The 16870-nt window shown below is 35.0% G+C and overlaps 1 protein-coding gene across 1 annotated transcript in view; it reads right to left on the minus strand.

Annotated features, from left to right (window-relative positions):
* The window catches only part of Cnbd1 (cyclic nucleotide binding domain containing 1), a 285819-nt gene that overhangs the window by 45601 nt on the left and 223348 nt on the right, over positions 1-16870 (minus strand). The window contains exons 10-11 of the mRNA XM_048358771.1: positions 3663-3772; positions 2060-2218 (exon numbers count right to left, since the gene is read on the minus strand). Of these exons, the coding sequence (XP_048214728.1) occupies positions 2060-2218; positions 3663-3772 (269 nt within the window). The remainder of the gene's footprint in view (positions 1-2059; positions 2219-3662; positions 3773-16870) is intronic.

The following is a 16870-nucleotide window of genomic DNA, read 5'->3' on the forward strand; positions in this document are numbered from 1 at the left end:
GGGAGGAGGGGGAGGGGGGAGGAGGAGGAGGGGGAGGAGGAGGGGGAGGGGGAGGGGGAGGAGGAGGAGGAGGAGGAGGAGGAGGAGGAGGAGGAGGAGGAGGAGGAGGAGGAGGAGGAGGAGGAGGAGGAGGAGGAGGAGGAGGAGGAGGAGGAGGAGGAGGAGGAGGAGGAGGAGGAGGAGGAGGAGGAGGAGGAGGAGGAGGAGGAGGAGGAGGAGCTCTAGGGAGGGAGAGCACTAGGAGAGAGCTAGGGAGGGAGTGAGTCAGAGGGGGTTGGGAGAGAGGAGGAGAGGAGGAGAGAGAGGAAGCAGAAGAAGATGGAAGAAGGAAGAAAGAGAAGGAAGAAGAGGACAATGATGATGACAAAAATGAAATAGAAAACAGAAAAATGAAAAAGAGTGTTTTCAGAATGTCATGAGACAGCAAAAGACTCTTCGACATGTGGATAGATTACAATGAGGTTCACTGAAGACCTAAATCAAAGAAGAAAACAGTGGGAAACTAAATTCCGTTTTATCACAAGCAAGATGATTCATTTCACCTGCCCTTGAGTTCAGGCTTTGCTAAAGCTCTCCCTTGCCAGCTTTCACATCTTTGGCCTCAGACTGAGTTGTACTCTTTTCTTTTTCTTTTTTGGCCAGTCCTGGGGCTTGGACTCAGGGCCTGAGCCACTTCCCTGGCCTCCTTTTGCTCAAGGCTAGCACTCTGCCACTTGAGTCACAGCGCCACTTCTGGCCATTTTCTATATATGTGGTGCTGGGGAATTGAACCCAGGGCCTCATGTATAAGGGGCAAGCACTCTTGCCACTAGGCCATATCCCCAGCCATGAGTTGTACTCTTGGTTCTCAGGTTTACAAATTTGGACTAATGTCACCACTGGTTTTCTGATTTCCCAGGTTGAACAGTGCGTTGTGGTACTTCAGTACCACCTATCAGTTAAACGTTATTGCATAAACAAACTCCCATTCTGAATATCCTTTTACATATTTACATATATCCAACTGCTTCTGTTTCTCTCAGCACTTTTAATATCAGTGAAATTTTGATTTACGTAAGGATCCACCCACAGTATGTATCCTGTGTTCCAGTTAGTATAATTACTACAAGAAAAAGAAAGCATGACCTATATCAAGTGAGAATATTATCATTTTAATTGGTACTCAGTAACTATTTTAACTGATATTTACCTGGAAGGGAATTTCTATTTGAATGCCATAGAAAGAGAATATTAACAAATTTCATTTGTATTTTATAGCTGAAAAAGTAGACATGTGAATTTAAAATGTTCTTTTTATTTTGAATGAGAGCTTGGACAGTATAGGTTACACATCCCTTAAGAGATGTAGAAAATATTTGAAACTGATTATAAGAAAATTTGGTCAAATAAAAAATAGGAAAATCTTTTCAATTAAGCTTATTTAAGTATACCTCTCGCTCATCTCTATATTTCTTCAAATTCCTCCCTTTTTATCCTATTCATAATACCAATACCCTTTTTATTTTTGGTACAATATCCCATTTTGTTTTTTAACCACAATTGATATTTCCTCAGAATTAATTGAATATCTATTTTAGTATTCATCTCATTTGGATAGTCAAACACCAGTGAAGGTACAAATATTGTTATGCGAGCTATGAATTTTTAGAAAAACCTTAAAACCTATAAACAACAGGTTTTACTGTGTTTTATCTTTATTATAAATTGAGAAAAGTACATGTTCAAACTGAACCAAATATAAAAGTAATAACTTTAGGAATGAGGAATAAAAAGATATCCAATAAAATGAGGAAGTTTTTTTTCCAGTAATGACTTGGAAAATAATACCGATACTTTGAAAAACAAATCCTTTAAAAAAACTTCTAATATGTTCAAAAGCATCACAATTGAATCAAAATATTATATCATGCTGGAAGTTAGCAAGCTAACTAGGTAGGTAACTATTGTCTCTGTAGCATATACACATAAAACCTTGGATGCCCCAAATTGTCTGTAAACAACCTCTTCTATTATCAAAAACTCATTCACTAAAATGGTATAACAATTGAAAGCCATTTATATATTTACCAAAAAGGTCTACATCTTCAATTATTGCCATCTCTACCTCTGTTCCAGTAATGATTGTGCATGTAACAGGAGTTTGGAGAAGTACGCTAATCTCACCAAAGGACTCCTTCTCTTTTAGTCTACCCATATAAACAAGCTTTCGAACTTTTTTCTGCAAAATATAGACATAATTGCTACTTAATGTTTGAATATAACAAAATGCTGTTATTATCAGAAACTTACTCATAAACCATATGTATAAGATAAATTTGCAATTTCACTCAAATCAGAAAAAGAATATGTATGTATTCATATCAGCATAGCTAAGGTAACTGCTCACATTGTCATTTAGTTACCCCCAAACTTACCTCGTCAATTAAAATGTCTCATAAATACCAATGTAGCTAAATTTGCTTAGGTCTTAGATATAACTTTGTAATCATAGCTTAGCTTAGCCTATGTTCTTTTCTTTTTTACCTCAGCCACAAATGCAAAGCACCATTATGGAACTAAAAGGAAAGATATCGAAAGTGCCATGCCAGTGGCATTGAGAATAATGGAAAAATGAGGAATTCTCCACTGAATTTTCCGTTTCAATTACCAAAAGCAAAAGAAAAGTCAGATTAACTGAACAAACCAGCGATTTAATTTCAAATTAGGCAACTTTTGTAGAAGAGTCTACCACACTTTTATTTCTTGTGGTTCTGGAGGAAAAGTTGAGATCTTAAGTTATCTTTTCTGGGAGAGCCAATCAATTACTTAAATGATAATGATCAGATAAGCAATTAAGATATAAAAAATAAATGTATGAAGATAGGGAGTTCACAGGAATTTAGAATGAGGTGAAAATATATCCATTATCATAGAGCGGTGGCTTTTGTATTTGTCATGTCCAGGAATGGCAAATCTTTATACTGACTTTACCTTCATGCCAAAGCAGTAGCAGAGTACAAGTGTGCTCAAACATTTATTATAATTCCACCGAAGACCATCTGACCAAGAAGAAATAGTTCTTACTCTTCTATTATACATTAGATTTATTGCCTGATTCATAAACATAAAAATCAAATGGAATGTGCTCATTTTGCTCAACTAACATCAAAGTTTATTCATTCTCCTCACATTTCCTTGTTGCTTTTAACTGTTGGGTCGCAAGTAAAAGAATATGTCACAATTTATTCCACTCTCACTAGACATTTGAGTCATTTCTAGCTATTGGTTTGTATCTTTGTATAGACATATATTTTCATTCTCATTGAATGAATACTTAGAGTGAAATTTTTGGGTTATATGGCAAAGTATATTCTAGCTAATCTGTTGTTCTTGTGGTAGTAATTAGCTATGACCTTAAGTTGCATTTTGAACAATTAAAATGTTAATAATTTTAATGTTTATTAGTCACTTCTATATCTGGTAACTCAATATCTTACCACTTATCTTACCTATATCTTGCAAGCCAGTACATATATGCCGACAAATTAAATGGTCAAATAAAGAACTAAAATTTCATCAAAGAAACAAACAAATTTATTGTGTGAGAAAAAGTATTCTACATTCTTGACTTGTTAGAGTAGAAAAATTAATTATTAAGGAACATACATAAATTTAAAACTTACCACTTTGTTTAATGGCTGTTTTACTAGTCCCACAATGCTTCTATAAATGTTACAATACCCAGAATTAATAAATGCCAAAAAGGAAATGATTTCGCCACTTTCCACTATCACTGAAAGTAAGAAAGATAGATCATTATTTGTATTTTGATTCTTTTCTCTGTGAAAAATTATTTTAGATATTCTGACAGTAAATATTATTAATTCAATAAGTACTCAATTCATAATAGACATGGATTTTTATGTAATAGTTGCTTGGAATATAATTTTTATTTTTATCTGTATTAATACTTAATACATTATTTATATTATTTATTTTATGTATAATGTGTTTCTATCTATCATCTTATATAAAAATAAACATTGAAAAGGCACTGGTAATAAAGATATTAGTGTGCTGATTGTCTGGTATAGTGTTGTAGTAATTGATTGGTGGGGAAAGAGAAAGCAGAGTGTAAGAAAAGTCCTCCTCTAGATATTTGAAAAAAAATCTATGTTATAAAGAGTTCAACTATGTTTGATATCAAGCTGCCAGTAATAAAAAATCTGGCCCCCTGAAAAATTAGCAATTGGCTCTTTAGTGTCTGTACTCTGAGCCAGTTCTAGCACTCTACTGAATCCTGCAGCCATGATAAGCATGGGATTTGGGGGAGGCTGGACAGATGTGAAGCCTATTCTATCACCTTACACAAATGACATATTCCCCCGCTGACCTGAAGTTGTTTTATTTTTCACCTTTACAATGGTATAATTGTAAATCCCTTTCCTATGTCTCCTAGAGGGGAATGAAATGTGTATGCTACACCTTGTATGATGTCTGGGACACCATACTGAATGATGAATAATAAGACCGGTGTCATTATTATTTCAAATTTGTAAAACCACCTATGACTAAAGTAAACTTGAAGATGAATTCAAAACATGTAGCTAACCAGTGCACCAAAAAGAAATTGAAATAAAAATCACTTGATCTACATGGCCTCTTATGTTGTCAATGTAATTTTTTAAATTTAATTTTATTGGCAAGGTGATGTAGGGAGGGGTTACAGTTCCATACGTACTTAGTACATTTCTTTTCAAACTTGTTGCCCCCTCATTTTTCTCCCATTATCCCTCCCTGCCACACGCCCCCAAAGTTATACAGTTAATTTCCAACATATTGTCTTGTGAGAATGGCTTTTGCATTGGTTCACTCAGAAAGACTTGGAAAAAAAACATATTAAGTGAGGTGAGCCATACCCAAAAGAGCAGATTCCATGGTTTCTCTCATTGCTAATAATTAGTGTATGTCTGGGATAGTCCTAACAGAGGATTGCAATAGGATCATATAAGATGAGGCTAAGTGAAATGAACTCCAAGATATGGAAACAAGAGGTTATTCATTGTTGTTATTTAATGTACTATGTGACATTATTTCTTTTTCTTTCCTATGGTTTACCCCCTGTTGTCAACATAATTTTTAAAATTACTATTTCAAATTAATTTTTGCTTTCTCATTTTGAAATATATTGTTTTTGTGAAAACACAAAGACATAATTTTAACCTAAATATAAACATACTTATCTTTCACATATTGTAAAGTATACAACTAAAATTAAGTTTTTAATTCTTCAGAAATTTTCTTAATTATAAGAATATACATTTATTGTATATAAGAATATAACATTTATTTATATATAAGAATATAAAATTTATTGACAATATCAAAATAATGAAGTAGAGAGTAGCATATTTAAAATTTATGTTAAAATATCATGATACTAATTGGTATTAATTTCTTACTTGCAAAAGAAAAATTCAACATACAATGGAAAAATACTGAAAAGTAAGTGAAATTATAATGGTATTGCTGATGTGTATGAAATAATGCTCCCTTTCCTTTTGGAATATTTGCAACTGAAAGTTTGTAATAGAAATGACTATTCTACTGCAACTTATTAACTTTAGCAAATAATAGTCATGTTTCTATTGTCTTATATTTCTTACAGACAATGATATCACAAAGTTACCTTGATATGTCAAAGTATAAAATGTGAGTAATTATGTGTAAATGGCATAGCCAATGGAAAATTTTCTCCAAGTTGTTTCTATTGAAAGGAAAACTCCTTTAACTAAAATGTTCTATGGTAATGGTAGCTCCTTAGATTCTTTCAGCTAATCAGTAAAGAAATAACACTCTAAACATTCGTCCAGCAGAGGATCACAAGCAGTCAATGGATATATTCATATATCCATTGTGCATATATTCATATAAAAGTCAATGTGCATATATTCATATAAAATGATATTTACCAAAATGAAGTCCAAAAAATGGAAACAAGAGGTTTTGGATTTTTTTTTTTTTTTTTTAGGTTTTGGATTTTTTAAAAATCTTATTACTATACTGTTTGTGGTTCTTTTTGTCCCCATTCCTCTTATCTTTGGCGTATTCCCTTTTTTCTCTGTACCCTTTGTCCTATATATATATATGTTTATTTGATTTGGGGGAGGTGGGAAAAGGGAAGCACAGAAACGATAGCACAAACTGAACCAACTCAGCAGTGATACTCACTATATATTATGTTGGAAATGCACTGTACAATGTCGGGGCAGGAGGAAAGACAGCAGGGGAAAAATTGGGAGAGAATGAGGGAGGGGGTGACACTGTTCAAAAGGAAATATACTCATTACCTGATTTATGTAATTGTAACCCCTTTATACATCACATCTACAATAAAATTTTTTAAAAGTATATTGCCAACCCACAAAATCATGAAAAAAACAGAAAGGAAAAAGCATTCTTTCCAGTTCTGAATTAGAAAAAGCTATATTCAGACACTAGAGAAATCCAATGGTCTGAATTTTCAGACCTGAACTCCTATTAATCTTTCCTTAAAGTCAAATACTATGACGCCAATCAGATACAAAAATCATAAAAGACAAAACTCATAACAAAGATTTGTATTCAAACAGGTTAATAACGCAAGTCAAATCACTGCAGCCAAATCTATGAGTTAATCTATGACTTAGAGCATTTGCTACTTGAATGCATATGTTCTTTATGAAAATCAGAAAAAGTATCATTTCAACGAGCACAATACTGCAAATCTTTTCTTATTCAGCAACAATTTTTAATTTAATAGCATAGAACAAAAACATATATCTTCACACTTAATAAAATAAGAAAATTATCCAGAACCTCAAACATGCTAAGAAATCATTTTACCCATTGATTTATCTTTGTTTTAACATTTTTGTTTTTAACTTTTTTTTTTTTTTTGCCAGTCCTGGGGCTTGGACTCAGGGCCTGAGCACTGTCCCTGGCTTTTTTTTTTAACCTCTTGAGCCATGGAGCCACTTCCAGCCTTTTCTCTTTATGTGATGCTGAGGAATCGAACCCAGGGCTTCGTGTATGCTAGGCAAGCACTCTACCACTAAGCCAAAGTTCTCAGACCCTGTTTGTAACATTTTTAAAGTATTTGTTGGACTAACAAATCTAGTTAAAGAAAAGCACTTTTGAACCAGTCCTGTTTTTGGTCAAAGAACAAGTCATGCCTCAAATATTGCCTTTCATAGAACTCATTGTTATTGTATGTTTTATATATTTGTTTGCTTGTTTCTATATATTTAATACTTGGAGATGCTACTATATATTTAATCTCTTCTTCAAGTTTTATAAAGTTATGATAAAAATACATGTTTAAACATTAGTATTGTAATTTGTCCCCAATTCTCTATTTCCTAATGGTTTTCTCTCTAACTTTCCACAAAGGCTCCATGTATATTAAAACAATGAGAAGGTAATGATAACTTTTCGCCTCTCCTCTTACAATTTCAATTCTTTTCTTGTTATTAATCTGACAAATTCATCATCAAAATGACAATGCTTCTGATATTTTCTGTAACTGACATTACTTTTAGAGATACAAACCATTTTATGTTTTTGAAGGTTTTCATCTATTATTTGCTTGAGACTGTGTCAGAAGTAGATGATCACTTTCTTCAAGGTTTTAAGTTAACAAAAAGAAGGTATTTTCTTTCACCTATATTGTACTGAAATACAGCAACACCCTTGTTTTGAATTGAACTAGTTCATCCAATTTATACTGGTATGAAATCTTAAAAGCAATGTTAGATTATGTTTCTCACTGTTATTTTTGAGGTTCAACATGGATGTTCACATCTGAGATCAGTTAATAATCTTTCCTTTATTATCATTGTCAGCATTAGAGTCCATGTCATAATGAGATTTGAAAGAGCACTGGTATCAGCCTGTTCTTTCCAATTTGATCAAATTAAGCAATTTTAGTCCTATTAAAATATTATACTATTATTTCAGTATCCTCTCAGTGCTTAGAAAGGAACTCTTCATTATTCTAAAACAGGTTACTCTGTTCTCATTTTAAAGATAGGTAAAATCAAGAATTTAAACTAAGCCAGATATTTGTGTCTCTAACCTGTTCTCCCATAACAGTTACTTGGCTGGTGGAAATCAGAAAAAACATGGTTTGAGCCGAGCCTAGAAAAAGTTGCTAGAGGGCTGGGGATATAGCCTAGTGGCAAGAGTGCCTGCCTCGGATACACGAGGCCCTAGGTTCGATTCCCCAGCACCACATATACAGAAAAAACGGCCAGAAGCGGCGCTGTGGCTCACGTGGCAGAGTGCTAGCCTTGAGCAAGAAGAAGCCAGGGACAGTGCTCAGGCCCTGAGTCCAAGGCCCAGGACTGGCCAAAAAAAAAAAAAGAAAAAAAAAAAAAAAGAAAAAGTTGCTAGATCCCATTGCAACAGAAATATATGACCATCTTGTGAATATTTCTCCTTCCAGATGATGTGGAGTACATAAATATGAGGATCATGTCCTGATCAAGTTGGGCAACAGAAAGACTTTATCTCTAATGTAGCCATAGCAAAAGCTAGAGGCCTGCTCAGCAGTTGAATGGAGTGTCTGCGTAACAAGCAGGAGGCCTGTGCTTCAAACCCAAGTGCTATCAAAATGGAGCTGGGAGAAACTAATTTAAGCTGGGTGCTGGGTGCTCATGCCTATAATCTTAGCTACTCACTGGCTGATATCTGATAATTGTGACTCAAAACCAGGCCAGGCAGGAAAGTCTGTGAGACACTTATTTCCAATTAACTACCAATGCCTAGCCCCCCAGGGTGGGGGGATTTAGCACAGCAGAAGAGAACTTGCTTGGCAAGTAGAAGGCCCTGAGTCGCATCCTCAACTCTGGGAAAAAAGAAAAAATGGAAGATGAGCAATAGTGTTAACCTTGAGGAAAACAAATAATTTTTTTTAAAAAAAGCTCTGTGACTTGAGTTCAAGTCCTAAGACTGGTGCACACATATACAAACACACACACACACACACACACACACACACACACACACACAGAGACAGACTCAGATTAAAAACTCAGTGACCAAAAATGGGGTAAAGCATATTTTTTGCCTTAGTATATTATTATTCAAACTTTTTGCGTTAGTAATATGCCCACAATTTAAAACATATAACAATTTTATCACCTAATCTTATGTGTATGGAGTTTTATCCTTTGAAGAATTAGTCATTTTAAAAGGTAATTTTTATTTATTTATTTTTTATTAAATGTTATTGACAAGGTGATGTACAGAGGGGGAACAGTTACATAGTAAGATAGTAAGTACATTCCTTTTCATATTTGTTACACCCTCCCTCATTTTTCTTTCCCTTCCCTAGTTCAGATAAGCATATATGCAATATCCAGTGTACAAAAATCATATACAGTAACCACATGGGGTACGCCAAAGGAAATTCACCTAGAACATTAAACATAATGACAACAATAAAATCCTCCTGATTCCTTCTCTTGGAGTTCATATTGCTTAGCCTCATCTTATATAATCACATGTATATAGCTTCTGAGCTACTGTGACCCTCTGATAGGTCTATCCTAGACCTTTTTATGTTTATTTAGTAATTGTTTGGTTTTAGATATATAATGTAAAGTGGCTTACCCAAACATGTAGAAATACCATTTAAAAAGAAGTTTCCATTGTGTACAGGTACCACATTTTTTGGATCCATTCATCTGTAGTGGGGCATCTGGTTTGTTTCTATATTTTGGCTATTGTGAATTGTGCAGTGATAAACATGGATGTGCAGGTAGGTGTCTTTGTAGTATCCTGGATCCTGTTGTTCACGACAGATGCCTAGGAGTGATATGGCTGGGTCATAGGGTATGTCTATGAGTCTTTTGAGGAACCTCCATACTATTCCCCAGAGTGGTTGTACTAGTTTACACTCTCACCAACAGCGGAGAAGGGTTCCTCTTACTCTGCATCCCCTCCAGCATTTCTTGTTGCCTGAGTTCAGAGTATAGGCCATTCTAACTGGAGTGAGGTGGGTTGTTTGGAGTGGGTGTGTGTCTTATTTGCATTTCTTTTACTGCCAGGATGTTGAACATTTCCTCATATTTTTCTTTACCATTTTTATGTCTACTCCTGTGTGTCTCTTTAGCTCCTTTTCCCATTTAATAATTGGTTTACTGGGATTGGAGGGGGTTAGTTTCTTGAGTTCTCTGTAGGTGATGGATAATAGGACTTGTCTTTTGCTGTGCTGGTGAAGATCTTTTCCCATATAGTTGTTTGTCTTCCTAGTTTAGTGGCTATGTCTTTAGCTGTGCAGAAACATTTTAATTTGTAGTAGTCCCATTTGTCAAGTCTCTCCCCTACCTATTGTGCCCCTGGGACTCTGTTCAGGAAGTTTCCTGTCTACGCATATAAGTTCTAGTGTCTCTCCTACTCTTTCCTTCAGTAGTTTCAAGGTTTCAGGTCTGATGTTGAGGTCTTTAATCCATTTTTAGTTGATCTTGGTGCATGGTGATAGGCTAGGGTCCACTTTGAGTTTTCTACATATGGCTGCCCAGTTTTCTCAGCACCAGTAGTTGAAGAGGCTATGTTTTTTCCATTGTATGTCTTTAGCTCCTTTGTCAAATATCATCTGACTGTAAGTATGCAGACTTATTTCCCAGTCTTCTATCCTATTCCATTGATCTTCAGGTCTGTTTTTATGCCAGTACGAGGCTGTTTTTGTTATGATTATCTCTATAATAGAGCTTGAAGTCTGGTATTGTGATTTCTCCTGTGCGGCTTCTTTTGCCTAGAATTGCTTTGGCTATTCTAGGTCTTTTGCTGTTACATATGAATTTATGTGCTGTTTTCTCTATTTCAGTGAAGAATGTAACTGGGACTTTGATGGGTATTGCGTTGAATTTGTATAACATTTTGGGCAATATGGCCATTTTCACTATATTTAATCTGCTTGCCTATGAGCATGGGAAGTCTTTCCAACTCCTGGCCTCCTCTTTTATTTCTCTTTTTAGATGTTTGTTTTGTTTTGTTTTTTTGCCAGTCCTGGGGCTTGAACTCAGGGCCTGAGCAGTGTCCCTGACTTCTCTTTTTGCTCAAGGCTAGCACTCTACCACTTGAGCCACAGTAGCACTTCTGGCATGTTTTTAGATTTTTATAGTTCTCATTAAATAGGTCATTCACGTCTTTGGTTAGGTTAATCCCTAGGTATTTTATTCTTTTTTTAGCTATTGCAAATGGTACTATTTCCATAATTTCCTTTTCTGCTTGTACATTGTTGGTATACAGAAAAGCTGCTGATTTTTGTGGATTGATTTTGTAACCTGCTACTTTGACAAAATAGATTATTGGTTCTAGGAGTTTGGGAACTGAGTTTCTTGGGTCCTTCAGGTATAAGATCATGTCATCTGTGAAAAGGTAATTTTTAATGTACTATAGAAACATAAGAACAAACATTACATGGAAGATCTTGCTGAGCTAAGCCATCACTTGTCTTTCTTCTGAGGTAACACACATTAAAAATTGACACTCTGTGGTTGAGGTAGTTTTGCTATGCTATAGGCTATGGTTTTGATGCACTAAAAACTATTGATGGATCCCTCATCATTAAAAAACTGATCTAAATCATGTACCTCATATATCTTCTCTTCAGAATTGTGTTTTAAATATTTGAGAAACAGCATGAATAAATAAGATACCAAAATACAATTTGAGTGTGCCACCTTAATCTCATAAACAAATTGCTCTGTGTAAAATTCCTGAATAATTATCACTACATTTTTAAGACACTTGTCACTTATTCTTGGATAGCAATCCAAATTTGATTTATATTTTGCTTTCCATGGAAAACTTTTTCTCTAGATTTAAGTTCCAATAATATTTTCTAAAATAATATTTCTCAAACAAATGCAAGTCGAAATATTAATCTAGGATGTGTATAAATCAAGGAACATTCTCATGTTCTCTATCACTTTGTCATTTCTAAGATAGGCATTAGGTAAATGATATTTTAATATAGAGGCTTGCCATGCTTTCTGTGTAAAGAATGACTTAATATTAAAATAAACATCAGAAAATGATACTACTTTCAGAAACATGGTTAAAAAATAAATAAGGAAAAAAATTTGAAGTATGACATTTTTTCCCACTGGGCTAAAACTACTTTTATTGTTGTCATAAAGATGACATACAGGGAAGTTACAGTTGCATAAAGAAAATAATACATTTGTTTTTTAACTTGAGAGCTGTAAGCAGCACAACTCTAACATTTAAATCTTAAAAGTATGTGAATGTCTCAATTGTCTCTGAGCCAATACTAATCTTATAGCTTCATTGGTCTCCCTAAGATTTTCCTAAAAGTTTTTACCAAGATTCAGGATCCAAAAACAGCAAAAGAGAGACACAGGTCTTTGACATGGCTGCCCTCTACTGACCCAAGATTTGTTTCATTTTAATAAAGTAATTTTATAGAATATGATGAACTAAACATTCCCAGTCTTCAGTGTTGAATCCAACCAAAGCACCCAGATAACATTATTTCTATGCTTGAACGAAGCATATAATATTATTTAAAAAAATTACTTGTGTGACTGATAATAAAATGGAAAAATGCAAATATTTTAAATAAGAAATAATAGCATTAAAATGAGAGAAAAATAGATCATCCCTAGCAGAGATACACTCTGCTTTTGCCACTAATTCAAAGCTTCAGAAGCCTTGAATAAATACTCTTTGAAATCTAAAATACATAGAAATGCTAATATTAGAAATTCAGGAGTAGCAATATTCAGATAAAGTTTGTCATGTGTAAAGAGCAAAGGAAGGAGTGAGATTGTCCAAAAAGAAATGGACCCATTAGCTGATTTATGAAATGGTAACCACTCTGTATATCTTTACAATAACAAAATAAATAAATAACGTGTTGTGTGACTAATACTGTGGTTGTCCCGTGACAAACAGAAACTGTGCATATGCAACTCACACAGAACCATGACAGATGTAAAGAGAATAAAACTACAATCTTGAGCAAGGCAGCATCATGTTAAAAAAAAAAAGATTTTTATCTTAATGCACTCATATAGTGCTTTGAGGAGAAAGAGAGAAATATATTTTTAAAAAATAAGGATTTAGTCTAGTTGTTGGTCAATCCAATATTGATGAGAGGATGAATAGAAAGAATTAAAAGGCAGAAGAAAGCAAGAGACAAAGTGACCTAGAGAGACAGGCACACACAGAGAAAGAGAGACACAGTTTTCCTTTGTAGAAACTATGGAAGCCTTCAACATGTTTTTCTCATAAGAATCTTGAACAGTAACCATTCTACAGATTCCCAAAACTCTCTGCGAGGGATTGTATTTCCTGTCAGCATTGAAATTAATTCCATTTTATGCCAGAATGACATTGTCACATTTGTAAGGAAATGGAAGGACTTGGAAAAAATTATACTAAGTGAAGTGAGCCAGACCCAAAGAAACATGGACTCTATGGTCTCCCTTATTGGGAATAATTAGTACAGGTTTAGGCAAGTCATAGCAGAGCATCACAAGGCCCAATAGCTATACCCTTATGAACACATAAGATGATGCTAAGTGAAATGAACTCCATGTTATGGAAACAATTGTTTTATCACAGTTGTAACTACTTTCAATGTCCCATGTGTATCTGTAGCTTCTATTATTGATGATGTTCTTTTCTTTTGATATCTTCCTAATTTTATTTATTTATTATCATTAACTAGTACATCATTAAGTTGTACAAAAGAGGTGACATTAAATGAAGCCATTTATGAATACAAGGCATCTTGATCACTGCCACCCCTTTCAACATTCTCCCCCATCCCTCCCTCCCAACTCGCTCCTTCCCTCAATTTTCTGAATTTTGTAGGCTGTACATTGAATTGTTTTCCTTTCCCTAGGTGTTGTCTTCTCTAGAATTAATATTCTGTATTTCCAATACTTCCTCATATTAGGCAACATCCAGAGTTTACAGCATTTCCTTGGTCTGTTTCCAGTGACCCTGTGCTTTGTTGTTTTTACTTTTTTTTTTTTTCAAATTTTTATTATCAAACTGATGTACAGAGAGGTTACAGTTTCATACGTTAGGCATTGGATACATTTCTTGTACTGTTTGTTACCTTGTCCCTCATGCCCCCCTCCCTCCCCCCCTCTCCCTCCCCCCCTCTCCCTCCCCCCCTTTCCCTCCCCCCCAGGTGTTCAGTTCACTTACACCAAACAGTTTTGCAAGTATTGTTTTTGTATGTGTATGTGTAGTTTCTATTATTGATGATGTTCTTGTATCACCTTCCTATGGTTGTACCTACACTATCTCTGTAATCTTATCTGAGTATATTGGAAACCGTGTTTACTGGTATTGGAAGTAGGAAATTCAAAGGGAATACCAAATTTGAGAGACACAGGGTAAAAAAAGGAGAAATAATTTGATGATGTTCTTGTATCACCTTCCTGTGGTTGTACCTACACTATCTCTGTAATCTTATCTGAGTATATTGGAAACCGTGTATAATGGTATTGGAAGGAGGAAATTGAAACGGAATACCAAATTTGAGAGACACAGGGTAAAAAAAAAGACAAACAACTACAAAAGCAATACTTGCAAAACTGTTTGGTGTAAGTGAACTGAACACCTGGCGGGGGGGGGGGGGGCGAAGGGAAAGGGGCAGAGGGGGGTATGAGGGACAAGGTAACAAACAGTATAAGAAATGTATCCAATGCCTAACATATGAAACTGTAACCTCTCTGTACATCAGTTTGATAATAAAAATTTGGAAAAAAAAAGAAATTAAGTCCAAATACAATACGTGAAATGATATCATTGTAAAGGTAGCAGCCTCTGATAAATTCAGAGGAAAACCTACCATTTAAAGGTCAATTCTACTAACAGGCAACTCAAGTTTTGGGTCCCAGGAAATAATAGTTCTGATGGGAGGTGCAGAACCTCAGATGAGTTGGGATCAAGAAGAAAAAAGTCAAAATGAAGACAAAGGGTCTTCAGGTCCAATAGAGGCAGTCTTGTTTCAAATCCTACTTTATATAATTTTAATAAAGTGTTCTTTAAAGAACACTTGGATGAAGTATGTAGTTTTGTTGTCTCCACATCTTTGTGGAGATATACCCATCCAGGAGTTCAAGGAGAACCTTCTTATTTTCCAGGGACAGGGCTGTGATCGAGCATTTGCTAAACAATAAATTCTATCCTCAGCCAGAACGAGTTGTTAAGGGCCTATGTGTGACCTAAGCTTTGCAAGTGAGTCACAGTAGATTTTCCTGGAATGATCAGGAGCAGCTACTTATCACTGGGACTGCTGGCTATGAAGGTAATGTAACTAAACTTGCTGTGGCATCAGAGAATTTTCTGGAGCTAATGCAGAACAAAGTAGAACCAAAGAATGGAAAATAAACTGTGAGTGTAAATGAATCGACTAGAATCTAGACATTCCTGAAGGTAAATGGCTAAACTCGTTACATAAACCAATGAATTATCATACTGTTAGTTGTTTTCTTGCTTTGCTGAATTTGATTTCTGCCACTAACAATGCAGAGATGTCTAATAGAAATTTAGTGCCTAAGAAGCTTACCTGGAATATCTTTTCGAGGTTCTGAGCAGTCATATTTTTAGCAAAATTTCTCCTGAAGATAAATTATATCTATTTATGAAGTTAGTTAGTTTTAGTTTAGTTTTTGTTGGTCATAGGACTTAAACTCAGGACCTGGGTGCAGTGCTTGAGCTATTTTGTTCAAGGCTAGCACTCTACTACTTTGAGGCACAGTTCTGCTTGCAGTTTTCTGGTGATTAATAGGAGATAAGAGCCTTATGGACTTTCCTGCCCTGGATGGCTTTGAATTATGACCCTCAGATCTCAGCTTCCTGTGTAGCTAGGATTATAGGCATGAGCCAGCCACCAGTGTCCCACCAAAGCATAAAATCTGAATCTTCATAAAAATTGTATTTCTTATGCTTCTCTATATTAATACTGGAACTGATCATTTACAACATATTTGGATCTCCAATCGATGGATCTGTATTCAAAGCTGACTGTTTTAACATTCTCTTGTTAACCATATTCAAAATGTTTCTAGTCACAAAAGAATACTTTAGTGTCTTCACTTTCACTCCTCAATTAATTAAGCCTTAGACTTTTAAAACAAAAAAAGAATGCCTCCATTCTATTTTTACTCTTCCTTCTGTTTCACTCTTTCAAATTTACAGCACAGAGAACTCTTCATACCAACCTCACTACTTCTACTATCAGGGCTCCATCTTCATCTTATCTCTCCCTATCTCTCAACTTCCAAGCACTGAACAATCCCAAGAAGACAAAGACTTCTGCTAAATCACTCTCATAGGTAGAAGGTGAAGATAGTACAGCACAATGTTTGATTGGTTCTTTAATCAAATTGATTCATAACTGAATAGGTTGCCTTAGGTTTGCAGAAACCAGATTATATTGTAATTGTACTTACTTATTTGCTCATAAGCATTATGAAGTCATTATAAAATATCTAAGAAATTCCATAATACAAAAATTCAGTTAATACTCACAAGCATCAATGACCAGTAACAGTTGCACTAGGAATGTTTCATAAGATATTATTTATTTTACAATGACTTCCTTGTGTTTGCTACACAAACATGCTACCTTCAAGCAATGACTTCAGCCATTTTTACCTTTGTTCTTTTCCAGATAGGCTCTCAGGCTTTTGTCAAGTTTACCACCCTGATCCTCTTACTCTACTTGATTTGTGTTTGTTTTTGTGCCAGTTGTGGTCCCAGGGCTTAAACTTGGGGTCTGGGTGCTATTCCTGAGTTTGTTTGTTTGTTTTGCTCAAGGTGTTTTACCCACTACTTGAGCCTTCCAGCTTTCTTT

Source organism: Perognathus longimembris, chromosome 12, assembly GCF_023159225.1.
Source record: "Perognathus longimembris pacificus isolate PPM17 chromosome 12, ASM2315922v1, whole genome shotgun sequence".
Lineage (NCBI taxonomy): Eukaryota > Metazoa > Chordata > Mammalia > Rodentia > Heteromyidae > Perognathus > Perognathus longimembris.